This window comes from Berghia stephanieae, chromosome 12 (assembly GCF_034508935.2).
Source record: "Berghia stephanieae isolate SIO BIC M18660-M18661 chromosome 12, UCSD_Bste_1.3, whole genome shotgun sequence".
NCBI lineage: Eukaryota > Metazoa > Mollusca > Gastropoda > Nudibranchia > Aeolidiidae > Berghia > Berghia stephanieae.
Genome location: NC_088371.1, coordinates 4,991,744 through 5,004,243, shown reverse-complemented (window position 1 = coordinate 5,004,243; position 12,500 = coordinate 4,991,744). Strand labels below are relative to the sequence as shown.

The following is a 12,500-nucleotide window of genomic DNA, read 5'->3' as shown; positions in this document are numbered from 1 at the left end:
GCATGTGATGAGCGTTGACCAATCAGAATCATTTATTTGTAAGGTTGTCAGGGAAAAACCTAGACTTGTTTACAGTTTTTAAAGTTCATTATTGGTTGAATCATGAAATTGTGGAAACAGCCATGCTTTCTCTGAAATAGATAAAGACACGCCCTTTGCTGTGATATCTTACATCTTATTGGTGGAGAAAAAGACTCGGTATTACAAAGCCTTGGAAAGGGTGGCTCTCTGAGAGAAAGTCAACTCTCGTTTTGAATGTGTCTCTGATAGTTGCATTTTAAAACTTGAAATTTATATAACTTATCGCCAATATTTATGTTGAATTATTATGTTTTCATGTAGAAAAATGATTGTAGTTTCTGAAACAACCAAAAACTGAAATTTGATAATTTTGACCATTTCCACTTTAAAACCGGTTTTCTTCGTTTTCCAAATCCCGACTTAATACCGCTTCGAGGCGGAGGGTCACATATATATAATATATATATATATATATATATATATATATATATATATATATATATATATATATATATATATATATATACAATATATATATATATATATATATATATATATATATATAATATATATTTTTTTTTTTTTTTTTTTTTTTTGTTTTTTTTTTTTTTTTTTTTTTTTAATGCCTTTTGCGCCACGATATCATAAGATATCGTCGCCTAGGCATTCCACGAAGGAATATAGATAACTCATCAAACAAGATGTCTGATGTCAACAGGAATCACCCATGTTGTCCAAGTGAGCAAATTGGGGGTTAATAATCTTGCTCAGGGAAAAAAACCAAAGTGCCTGAAGCGGGGCTCGAACCTGGGTCATCCGGATCACAGTGCAATGCCTTAACCACTCGGCCACTTCACCCCCCCCCCCCCCCCCCCCCCCCCCCTATTCATTACAGGGAGACAAACAAAAAAATAGATTAAATAAACGTTTGTGTCGCTGAAAAGTTGTTTCCTGAGAGTTTTGGTGTTAAAATACACCTCGGATAAGATCAACTTTCTTTCTGATCCCCGTGAGTTTATCTTAAGTGGACTGCAGTGTATATGTATGTATGTATAGTAACATGATGTGATTTCCTACCTTTAAATAAACAAGAAAAATTACTTGTTACCCTTTGGATATGATGCCAGTCAAGTGTAAAGTGCGGCTATGTGGTCTTGTGGTATGACACTCGCTTTTGGATCGGAAGATCTTGGGTTCGAGCCTTGCGCTTGGCGCATAGTTGGATCCTTGGAAAAGGCTCTTTACTCACTTTCTCTCACCGTACTCAGATGTAAAATGAGTACCTGGTCGTTAACAGCGTTGTCTTTGTCCGAAAAACTGTAATATCGCCTAACAGGCCTACATGTTAAATGTTGCTGTTGACCCAAGACCCTTTGTAAAGCGCTTTGAGCACATTTAGTAGTGGATATTGTACTATATAAAGCTCAATTTTAATTTCTAATTTTTAAAGTACTTTCTGCCAGACAAGCCTACCCAATGATTTGTGGACAGAAAGGTCAGATAAAAACATTGGCTCAATTCAGAGTCAATGGCCGTCCCCATGCTTGTGAGTTGATTAGTCTCTACCGATTGACCATCAGATAACCTAATATTTGAGCAATGTAAATGTTGCTGCTGGAAGCTCGAAGAAACAAATAATATGAAATTGAATGTCAGGTTCCGTTTTATTTGATTTTTATTCGATAATGTGGTAGTGGCGTCGTTACAATGAATGAATATTCATCGCAACAACGCCACTACCACATTATCTCATTCATCTGTAGTGTTACATTCCTCCTGTTTTGTTGATAAAGGGGAAACCCGAAACGTTCATTTGATCTGTTCTTGTAATAAAATCGAAGCTTACATTCAATGTCATATTATCTATGAATATTTGAGCAATAAACTGTTCTTTTCAAAAATCATCTTTTTTTTTTTTCAAATTCTTATCTTTACCTGTAAGCCTTTTGAAATTTTGAAAACGCTTTGTCAGCATGTCTAAGCTTCTTTCTGGCAACATAACCCCTCCAGATAGCTTGAATATATCTGGCACATTCGTGATTCCGCTGCAAATACAGTAGATGAACGTTAAATACGAAAATTAACTAAATAAATATTTCATACACAACGGTTTCCTTATGAATTTTTTTAAGAAAAAAAAATTAATTGAGAAAAAAGGAGAGATGATGAAAGACTTTAAGATTAGATTTCATTTGTCTGTGTTTTAATCTTACAAAGTATCATGTCCTTTTAATGTCTTGTGTGAACGTATTTATTATATTGTGTATCAATGTGTTGCAGTGTTGTTGTTGCGTGGTTGTTGAGTTGTTGTTGTTGTGAAAAGTTTTCATGTCGGGCAACTCTGTGAGTTTGTTCATTGTTGTGTGTTATTTCTTCCTGTGAGTTTGTTCATTGTTGTGTGTTATTTCTTCCTGTGAGTTTGTTCATTGTTGTGTGTTATTTCTTCCTGTGAGTTTGTTCATTGTTGTGTGTTATTTCTTCCTGTGAGTTTGTTCATTGTTTGTGTTATTTCTTCCTGTGAGTTTGTTCATTGTTGTGTCTTATTTCTTCCTGTGAGTTTGTTCAGTGTTGTGTGTTATTTCTTCCTGTGAGTTTGTTCATTGTTGTGTGTTATTTCTTCCTGTGAGTTTGTTCAGTGTTGTGTTATTTCTTCCTGTGAGTTTGTTCATTGTTGTGTGTTATTTCTTCCTGTGAGTTTGTTCATTGTTGTGTGTTATTTCTTCCTGTGAGTTTGTTCATTGTTGTGTGTTATTTCTTCCTGTGAGTTTGTTCAGTGTTGTGTGTTATTTCTTCCTGTGAGTTTGTTCATTGTTGTGTGTTATTTCTTCCTGTGAGTTTGTTCATTGTTGTGTGTTATTTCTTCCTGTGAGTTTGTTCAGTGTTGTGTGTTATTTCTTCCTGTGAGTTTGTTCATTGTTGTGTGTTATTTCTTCCTGTGAGTTTGTTCATTGTTGTGTGTTATTTCTTCCTGTGAGTTTGTTCATTGTTGTGTGTTATTTCTTCCTGTGAGTTTGTTCATTGTTGTGTGTTATTTCTTCCTGTGAGTTTGTTCATTGTTGTGTGTTATTTCTTCCTGTGAGTTTGTTCATTGTTGTGTCTTATTTCTTCCTGTGAGTTTGTTCAGTGTTGTGTGTTATTTCTTCCTGTGAGTTTGTTCATTGTTGTGTGTTATTTCTTCCTGTGAGTTTGTTCAGTGTTGTGTGTTATTTCTTCCTGTGGGTTTGTTCATTGTTGTGTGTTATTTCTTCCTGTGAGTTTGTTCATTGTTGTGTGTTATTTCTTCCTGTGAGTTTGTTCATTGTTGTGTGTTATTTCTTCCTGTGAGTTTGTTCATTGTTGTGTGTTATTTCTTCCTGTGAGTTTGTTCATTGTTGTGTGTTATTTCTTCCTGTGAGTTTGTTCATTGTTGTGTGTTATTTCTTCCTGTGAGTTTGTTCATTGTTGTGTGTTATTTCTTCCTGTGAGTTTGTTCAGTGTTGTGTGTTATTTCTTCCTGTGAGTTTGTTCATTGTTGTGTGTTATTTCTTCCTGTGAGTTTGTTCATTGTTGTGTGTTATTTCTTCCTGTGAGTTTGTTCATTGTTGTGTGTTATTTCTTCCTGTGAGTTTGTTCATTGTTGTGTGTTATTTCTTCCTGTGAGTTTGTTCATTGTTGTGTGTTATTTCTTCCTGTGAGTTTGTTCATTGTTGTGTGTTATTTCTTCCTGTGAGTTTGTTCATTGTTGTGTGTTATTTCTTCCTGTGAGTTTGTTCATTGTTGTGTGTTATTTCTTCCTGTGAGTTTGTTCATTGTTGTGTGTTATTTCTTCCTGTGAGTTTGTTCATTGTTGTGTGTTATTTCTTCCTGTGAGTTTGTTCATTGTTGTGTGTTATTTCTTCCTGTGAGTTTGTTCATTGTTGTGTGTTATTTCTTCCTGTGAGTTTGTGAAAGTCACATGAGCTGTGAAAACATACTGGCCTTTATTTATTTTCCAAGCTCTTACTTCTTACTATGACATACAAAATGGATTGTTAATAGGGTTCTACAGTCGTGACGTCACTTCCCTCGTAATGACGCATAGTAACTTAGTAACTGGTTCTAAACTGTCGGAACAATGGCGGACACCCTTATGAAATACTTCTCCGACGAGCATAAAAGTGTATACAGAGGAGAAAAAGATTATAAATCTGATCTTGTTTTTATACATTCTGATCACATGACATGTGAAAAAGTTCTAGCCAGCATGAAGAATAAAAAGTACTGATTTTCTTTGTTTAGAACCAAGCTGCTGGTTGCTGGGCGGACGTGACATCTGACTATTTTATCAGATTGTAAATTAGTCAAGTGTTGACTTTGTATTACATTGCAGGACTACAGGGACTATTCTCATGATGCTGAGATGCATGGATTGGTATCATGATGCATGGCATTTTTTAATCGCCCATTATACATGTACTCTATGTATATAGATAATGGTGGAGACTTTTTCTTTCATTTTTCCCCTTTATTTAATAAGATGTAGAAAACCGTTCACGACAGTTTGAGATTTTTTAAAATAAATAAATAAATAAATTTGATCTTTATATAGCGCAATATCCACTAAACATGCTCAAAGCGCTTTATAAGACGTGACATGATACCTGTTAGGTGATATTACAATTTTTTCGGAGACAATGCTGTTAAGGGCCAGTGCACTCATTTTACACCTAGGTACGGTGAGAGAATGTGAGTAAAAAGTAAAAAGCCTTTTCCAAAGACTGCGCCGTGCAAGGCTCAAATCCAGAAACTTCCGATCTGAAAGCGGGAGTCATGCCACAAGACCCTATAGCTGCATAGTTTGTTGATTTTATATGTGATGTGTAGTTGGCTACGGTTATTTAACTCGCTTTCTAAGCTGAAGAATGTAATTGGATTGTGGGCCTATCCAACCTACTCAGTCTACAGTGGATAGATTCCAGTTTTCTTTAAATTTGGCAAAAGTAAAGGTGATGTGGAAAGAAAGTTGGTCACCCCTCCACACACACACACACACACACACATACACACACACACAAACACACACACACACACATACTGGTTATCTTCCTCCCCCTCTCCCCTCTACATTATGTGGTTGACCTATTAACAGTCTGCTATTGCACCCTTCCCACCACCCCCCCCCCCCCCCCCCCCCCCCCCATCTTCAATTTCAGATATTCATGACCACCAAAAAAAAAATAGTATCATATCTCAGTAAGAGATAGAAAGAGGAAAAATGGAAAAAGAATGGAGGAGATGAGGGAAAGAAATAAATTTTTTTAAATATGAGGAAGAGGTGGAGGAGGAGGAAAGGATGGACATGAAAGAGGGGGGAGGAGGAGGAGGTGGAGAAAGATTATCATAATCAATGGGTACATACGTGTGCTTTTGCCTTGAGCGCCGATCCAGAATCCAGCAACATTCCTATATGTCTAAGATCCCTCTCAAATCCATGACCCTCCCAACGTTTCAACAAGTAACGTAAACCCCTATTCAATATAAAAAAAATAATTTTTTGTTAAATGAGCTTTTATATAACACAATATTCACTAAATGTGCTCAAAGCACTTTACAAGGAGTCCGTGTCCAACAACAACATTTAATATTTAGGACAAGACATGACACCTGTTAGGCGATATTATAAATGTTTTAGGACATAGACAAAATTGTTAACGACCAAGTACTGATTTGACACCTGAGTACGGTGAGAGAATGTGAGTAAAGAGCCTTTTCCAAGGACTCAACTATGCGCAGAGCGAGGCTCGAACCCAGGACCTTATGATCCGAAAGCGAGTGTCATACCACTAGACCACATAGACCATGTAAATATTAAAAAAGGAAGTGAACAAAATAATCATATCTTATGTGATATGCTCTCTCTCTCTCTCTCTCTCTCTCTCTCTCTCTCTAACTCTCTCTCTCTCTTTCTCTCTCTCCCTCAAATACACACACACACACACACATAAAGACACACACACACACACACACCCACACACACACAAACACTTGATATTTACTAATATCGATAGAATAGACTTACTTGTATCGACTACACAAAACTTCCACTAAAGCTTTACGGTGGTCGCACATCCGTAAGAGACATCGACAAGATCCGCTGGAGATGCAAAATTTTGTGGAAATAAAAGATGAAAACAAAGACTAATGAACAGTAAAAAAAAAATAATTGAGTAGGATATAAAGAGAAAAATACGGAGATGATGAGGCTTAGGCGTCTTGAGGAAAAAAAAACAATCAATCAATGGCCGTCTGTCAGGTTTTTTAAAAGTAATTTATTTATGTTTTCATTGTTTTTTTTCAAATGTTGGCTGAAGAAGGGTTTTGAGCCTGAAACATTCTGTGTTCGGTATTTTGTTCTTCTTTTTTTTTAAAAGCTGTTATATTCAATTTTGATTCTTACTTATTCTATCTCAGTATTTGGCTGTGGTTACTTCCCCCCCCCCCCCCCCCCCCCCCAAACATTTACATGTTAAAAAAAAAAAATAACGTATTTATATAGCGCGATATCCACTAAACGTGCTCAAAGCGCTTTACAAGGGGTTCCTGGGCAACAGCAACACTTAACATGTAGGACATGACGCCTGTTAGGCGATATTATAATTTTTTTTTTCAGACAGACACAACTCTGTTAATGACCAGGTACTCATTTTACACCTGAGTACAGTGAGAGAAAGTGAGTAAAGAGTCTTCTCCAAGGGCTCAACTATGCACTGAGCAAGGCTCGAACCCAGGACCTTCTGATCTGAAAGCGAGTGTCATCCTGCTAGACCACATAGCCGCACGAGGACACAAAAGACAAATTACAGTCGCATCTCTCTGATCCAGAACTCCACAATCCGAGTGTCTCCATTATCTGGACAGGTTGCCTGGTGACAGATTTTTTTTTTCTCTTCTATATTTGTACTCTCTGTAAGTAGTCGTTCAGAGCCATTCGGCCCATGGAGCCGGAGTTTGTCCTGGTTTCTATAGTGTGAAATGGACAATAGCAATTGCTAGAGTATCCGGCCCAGGACAGGATAAAACCAAGTAATCTCATTCCAAGACAAAGACCGAAAGCATGTTGGAAACAGATATAGGGGGATAGAAGACAGAAGAAGAAAGTGCCTCCCTGCCCACTATGGGAGGTCAGGAATCCCACCCAGCTATATGTTTCCCAATTGTCTCAGATATGCTTTTGAACCTAGCTTCTTATACTATCTTGCTTTATATAAATTTTTGTTGAAATTAATGGTTTGCGTCATTGGTTTACATACAGTAACAGTCATAAATTGTTTGATTAAATACATAGTGTCAATTAAACTAATTTGATTACAACAATAAATACGACAACATTTATGAACAAAAATAGGTGATGCAATATCATTTATGTGAAATACAAAACTTAAAGCCAAAAAACAATTTTTTAAAAAGTGTAAATAAAATATAAATAAATGAAAGAAAATAGCAACAACAAAGCACAACCATGTAAAAAAAAAAAAAATAAATCTGATATTGTTATAAAAAAAAACCAACAACTCACGCTGCAATGGACACGTCTGTGTTGACAGTTAGTTTGTAGATGAGTTCATCCATAATATGAAGAAGAGATTCGTCTTTCATTTTAGAGAGGGTTTGGCTAAAAAACAAAAAACAAAACAAAAAAAAAAACAATATAATTTATAAAAGTAAATGAACAGTGGTTTTCCAAAACTCCCTATTTCCATTTTTCCCCAATTTTCCAAAACTCCCTAATTCCATTTTTCCCCAATTTTCCAAAACTCCCTAATTCCATTTTTCCCCAATTTTCCAAAACTCCCTAATTCCATTTTTCCCCAATTTTCCAAAACTCCCTAATTCCAATTTTCCAAAACTCCCTAATTCCATTTTTCCCCAATTTTCCAAAACTCCCTAATTCCATTTTCCCCAATTTTGAGACATTGAGGATTATTTCCCCTAAAATTTCTCATTCGGTCTATTATTTTATCATATCTAAACTTCAAATTCACACTAATCATGGGAAATTTTTGTACTAAATGATGCATAAAATAAAGTTTACGTTTCAATTTATCTCATGGGGGAAAAATCTCAAAAAGTACAAAAATCGACTTACTGAATTTTGGGAAAACCAGCCTTTGAATATAATTTTTTAAAGTTTCCAATTTAATCATGACAAGTTTATGAATTAAATAGTGCTCAGTCCGACACATACAATATAATATGACTTTCAGCAGCACATAAGGAATCAATTCTTTATTTTATTACTATCATATATCATAAGTCACAGTTTGGAGCCAAGTACTCCTTTGCACCCCAGCAGCAGCTATGTGGTCTAGTGGTATGACACTCGCCTTCAGATCGGAAGATCCTGAGTTCGAGCCCTGCTCTGAGCAACGCATTGTTGAGTCTTTGTAAAAGGATCTTTACCCACATTCTCTCACCATACTCAGGTGTAAAATGATGCAGATCGGGATCGTGGATAGCTCATACGGTAGAGTCACGCTCTCACCGGCCAGGCGGAGTTGTCGTACCAGTATGGTCGCGGATTCAAACCCCCATCACCGCCGCGAAAAATTTTTATTCTCTATTATCTTCTGGCACTTTCCTACTCAATTCATATCTTGTTTGTGTAAAATGAGTACCTGGTCGGAAAAAAAATAATGGTAATATTGCCAAACAGGCGTCATGTCTCGTCTTACATGTTAAGAGTTGCTCTTGGCCAGGGACCCTTTGTTAACCGCGTTGAGCACATTTAGTAGATATTGCGCTATATAAAAGCTCATGTTTGTTTGCCTTTTTTTTTCAAAGATTGTGTAAAGTGATTTACTTAATGATAAATGCTGAGATCAGAAAATATAAAACTCAGTCACTGTCAATAAATAGGCTTCGTCATGTAACTAAATGACAAATTGCCATATTTTTGGACAATAAAGATCTATTATTATTATTATTATTATTATTATTATTATTATTATTATTATTATTATTATTATTATTATTATTATTATTATTATTATTATTATTGTTATTATTATTATTATTATTATTATTATTATTATTATTATTGTTATTATTATCATTATCAAATGTTGTCATTATCCCATGGTGATTTTAATTCAGAAGAAAATGGAATGTAAATATAAATGTAAATATTATCTATATAGAGCAGGTGTGAAGTGTGATATATGGAGGTCTGACAGACACGTCCCAATGCAATTATGGGCCTAGTTTAACATTGTAATAATGGAGAATATTTTGTGTCATTTTATTTTAGATTTCCATTACAACAATGAGCCCATAACACATTAGGTTAGCAAACCTGCAAATAAGTGCACATTCATTCATTCATTCATTCATTCATTCATTCAGTCATCCATTCACATGAGATTGGAGAAAAAAAAGGTTGGTGTATAAATTCAGGCTATAGATAATGTTTGAATTCAGTCTGAATAGAGCCTATGACAACAAGCACATACGAATCAACTATAACACAAAAAGGGAAAAAAGTGGCCATATAAGCAGTGGACAGAAAGCGAGCATTATAATTAAATTGCAGAAAAAGAATAAAAGCTTTAGGATTTTCAAGACAAAAATAATTTTTTAATTTACACAATATTTATTTTGGTTCACCAATCTCTTTGGTTTTGGTGATAGTTTGTTTTGTTTTTTTTTTTGTTTTTTTTTTTTGTTTTTCTTTTGTTTTTTGTTTTTTTTTGGGGGGGGGGGGGGGGGGGGGGGGGGGTTAACTTTTTTTTAAAATTAAAAATTAATGTTTGTTTCTTTTTTCTTTATTTTAAATTTATTTATTTTGGTTTAATTTGTTTCCACTAACTGTCTAAATGAAACCTAGTGACCCTGTCACTGCGAGGTAGACAATCAAGCCCAACTCATGGATCATATGAGAAACAAGACCTTCTACCAATGCTTAAGGCAGACTGAAACATCAGGAATACTCACGGGTCGAGTCTCAATAGTTTCTCAATGGTTGCCATGGTGATATTAGAGACCTTTGATGTATCGGAAACCAACAGCTGGAGCAGCCATTGTGAACCGATTACTGTTGTGTGAATGTGAAGAAAGACATAAATAAATTTTCTATCAGTATCAGTTATCAAAATTAGAATATCAATTAGATGTCAACGAATAAATAAATAAATAAATAAATGAATTGATACTAAAGGCTGCTAGAAGCTGTGGACTGTAAAAAGTAATAAACAAAAATGAATAGAACAACTTCAAAAAATGATAAAATACCAAACACGGAACATTTCAGACTCAAAACCTTTCAACATTTGTTAAAACACATATGAAAAAAAGCTCTGAACAGAGCACCTAACATAAACCCTCCAATCAAAACACAAAGCTGAAGGGTCGCTACTTGATTAATCAAAATCAAACAAAATGAGTCAAACTCTGTTAGTCTCCCTTATCATAGAATAGTTTTTAACAGCTCTTGTTACTTGTAAACTTTTCGAATGTGCCTTATTTTGGCCTCAAATTGAAAGTACATCATACAAATGGAAGCTTTTTATGGAAATGAAGTGAACATTTCAATTTCCTTACCTTGAGAACAGAGGTAAAAATAGCCAGCACAAAGTCTTACTAAGGCATCAAGCACTACTTTAAACGTGGCAAGTAAATCGTTTTTGGATGCTTGTGTTTCCTGGGAAAACAAATCATGATCAACAGTGATCAGTAGAGGGCATGTGGTCCCTGGTTTAGATTATAAGCAAAAATCTAAAAATATAAACATGGCTTCTTAAACAATTTTACCAAGATTAAAGTGCACCAATTCTCTTCCATTGTTAAACTTATTTCCATTTCACACAGTACGAGTCACGTTATAAAAGCTCTGTTTCTACAAGATATCTAATGATACCTGTAGCCAGACGCTCATTTACAACAGAGTTGAAAAGAGTAATGTGTGATAAATGTCTTGCCTCTTGACAAAATGACAAGGCTAGACTTTTTTATCATTCGTCAAACATCCAGTTGCTACTTAACATTCATCATTACCAACGATACAATGCAGGTATTCCACTGTGATATAATATTAAATAGCACTTATTATAGCACTTTACCTCGTCTAAACAGTTGAAATAAGATATTGAAATATAATATGTTGATGAAATTAGAAGTAGACATTAATTATTCAAATGCCAACAAATAGAAAAAATATAATTGACAAATTTACAAAACAGAAAATTTTTGTTTAGCTGAGCCCAGGATGAATCAAGGTCAATGGGATTGAAGGTCAAGGTCATGTTCATGACAAAGGCCTTTTCATTATGTTAACAACTACAAAAAAAAAAGAGAGAGAGAAGAAAACAAAGATTTTTATTGTGTTGACACAATCAAATGTTTTACTGGATCTGGGCTCATCTAATCCAAAGTATTTCAAACTTTGCTGTCAAAACAATTTGTTAAGAAAAAAAAATGCTACAATGCTAATTTATGATGTAAGGAACATATCTGGAATTGTAATACTCTTTTCTATTGGGAATGAGATTAGTGGAAGAGTAGCGTCCCTTGATTGGACGTCACCTTACAGAGAGAATGTCATGATGGTTTTGCGCATGCATCTCTCTTGTCCTCGCTTTTGGTGAAGTGTCTCATGCCGCTGTCACCGGAAGCAAGGACGAGAGACACATGCGCACGAGCAACATGACGTTCTCTCTCTAATAACTTTTCCGCCGGTGACGTCCAATCAAGGGACGCTACTCTTCAGCTAATCTCATTCCCTATATATTTCAAAATGCTATCAAACCTTGTCATCCTCCATAGCCACAATGATCCCATTGATGTGTCTGGAGAGCAACAGCATATTCTCCACACACTTTGGAAGGTGTTCATCCTCCAATACACGATTCTCCTTTTCACTAAGATTGAGGCCACATGTTCCATGACTTAATGAAAAAGAAAAAAAAATCAGTTTATTAAGTATGCTCTCCCATTTGATAAATATAGCTATATATATATACATATATATATATATATATATATATATATATATATATATATATATATATATATATATATATATATATATATATATATATATATATATATTATTTTAATATTTACTAGAATGTTGGAGTCAGTCTACATCGATGTTTAAGGCCTTTTCAGCCATCGTCTGGACTGTGTGTTTCATAAGTTTGGTTTGTTGTGTGTTGATGCTTGTTGAACTGGTTCCGTAGGTTTGTAGTTGATTAGTAAGTACTACAAGTCGAGCACTATTCTTACCATATTTGTATCCAATATATATATATATATGAGAGGGAAAAAAAATACTGGAAAGATGTATGACACTTTTTAATACGAAGCAAAATAAAAAAAGATTTGAGAATTTACATGAAACAGGAGCAAAGCCTTAAGTTAATGCTTGAAATATGACTTTAAAATCGTCTATCGGTTAAGAAACAATGTCAGTTTTACCGTAGTAAAAAAAAACACACAACAAAAAAAAAACACAATATCAAAAGTTG

General features: G+C 34.8%; 1 protein-coding gene across 1 annotated transcript in view; it reads right to left on the bottom strand.

The window, feature by feature from the left end:
- The window catches only part of LOC144957695 (IQ calmodulin-binding motif-containing protein 1-like), a 30,288-nt gene that overhangs the window by 15,403 nt on the left and 2,385 nt on the right, over positions 1-12,500 (bottom strand). The window contains exons 3-9 of the mRNA XM_078889058.1: positions 11,780-11,918; positions 10,576-10,675; positions 9,970-10,069; positions 7,556-7,651; positions 6,059-6,133; positions 5,399-5,507; positions 1,957-2,066 (exon numbers count right to left, since the gene is read on the bottom strand). Of these exons, the coding sequence (XP_078745184.1) occupies positions 1,957-2,066; positions 5,399-5,507; positions 6,059-6,133; positions 7,556-7,651; positions 9,970-10,069; positions 10,576-10,675; positions 11,780-11,918 (729 nt within the window). The remainder of the gene's footprint in view (positions 1-1,956; positions 2,067-5,398; positions 5,508-6,058; positions 6,134-7,555; positions 7,652-9,969; positions 10,070-10,575; positions 10,676-11,779; positions 11,919-12,500) is intronic.